Genomic DNA, 1118 nt, shown 5'->3' on the forward strand with positions numbered 1-1118 from the left:
AAGAGCGAGATTATGGATCTTGTGCGTACTGTTGCCTCCACGTCCCAGCACACCAAAATCGCTGCCAACATGCTGGACTGCGTTCGGGAGTCGGCGTCCCTCAGCCAGCTGACGGCATACTGGCTGTGCTTTGAATTAGTCAAGGCTTCACATGCCGCATCCGAAGACACGGACGCCCTGTTCGATCTTTCTGCATTTACCGACCAGTCGGACGACATTAACCAGGTTTTTAACGAACTTTATGACTTTTCTGTGCAGGTACTGGATTTACACACTGAGATGGCTCAGGTTGACTGGCGCCTGGAAGCCATTGCCCTTGAGATCATGGCTTATGCCGCCCACAGGGCCGGCGAGAACTTTCGACCGGAGCTGGTTGACGTGCTCTTCCCAGTTGCCACGTTTCTGGGTTCGGAGAATGCGAACCTGCAGCAGCATGCCATTGCTACCCTGAACAGCATAGCACTATCATGCAGGTACTCCAACGTTTCAGGACTAATCATCGACAACGTCGACTACATGGTGAACTCGGTCTCACTACGGTTGAACACGCTGGACATTTCTCCAGCCTCCACACAGGTGTTGAGGATGATGGTGCGATTGGCAGGACCTCGCCTTGTGCCGTTCCTGGACGATGTAGTCGAATCGATGTTTGCCGCGCTGGAAAACTACCACGGATATGCCTCCTTCGTGGAGAGTCTCTTTTCTGTCCTGAAAGAGATTGTGGATCAAGCATCTCGAGCGGACGGCCGACTTCTCACCGATGCTGAGATGACTTCCGTCAACCACAAGAAGAAAGCGCAAAAAATGGAAGATTTGGACATGCTTTTGGAGATTCTTGACCGGCGGAAAGAGAGAGAGGAGCGTGATAGAGCCGAAATGGAGGGCTTGGGACCAATAAGTGGGCACCCCGGAGTTCCGTGGACGAGCGGTTTGGTGCATGGACAGGACGAACAAGATGGTCAAGACCAAGATGGACCGCCGCCAGAGGAAGAAAAGAAGCCGAATTCGCCCACGTACCAACTCCTCCAGCGCGTGGCAACCCTCACGCAGCACTACCTGACCTCGCCGACGCCGACACTGCGAAGATCACTGCTGGAACTCATCACCACTGCCTCCTC

The 1118-nt window shown here is 54.0% G+C and overlaps 1 protein-coding gene across 1 annotated transcript; it reads left to right on the top strand.

Moving 5' to 3' along the window:
- Positions 1-12: 12 nt before the first annotated feature.
- Positions 13-1013, top strand: BBK36DRAFT_1164160 (hypothetical protein; the record flags this gene model as incomplete). Its single annotated transcript, XM_024894623.1, has 1 exon — positions 13-1013. A coding segment is annotated over one exon (1001 nt), but the record flags the coding sequence as incomplete, so codon positions are not given.
- Positions 1014-1118: the final 105 nt, after the last annotated feature.

The sequence above is a fragment of the Trichoderma citrinoviride genome (genome assembly GCF_003025115.1).
Source record: "Trichoderma citrinoviride strain TUCIM 6016 unplaced genomic scaffold BBK36scaffold_481, whole genome shotgun sequence".
Lineage (NCBI taxonomy): Eukaryota > Fungi > Ascomycota > Sordariomycetes > Hypocreales > Hypocreaceae > Trichoderma > Trichoderma citrinoviride.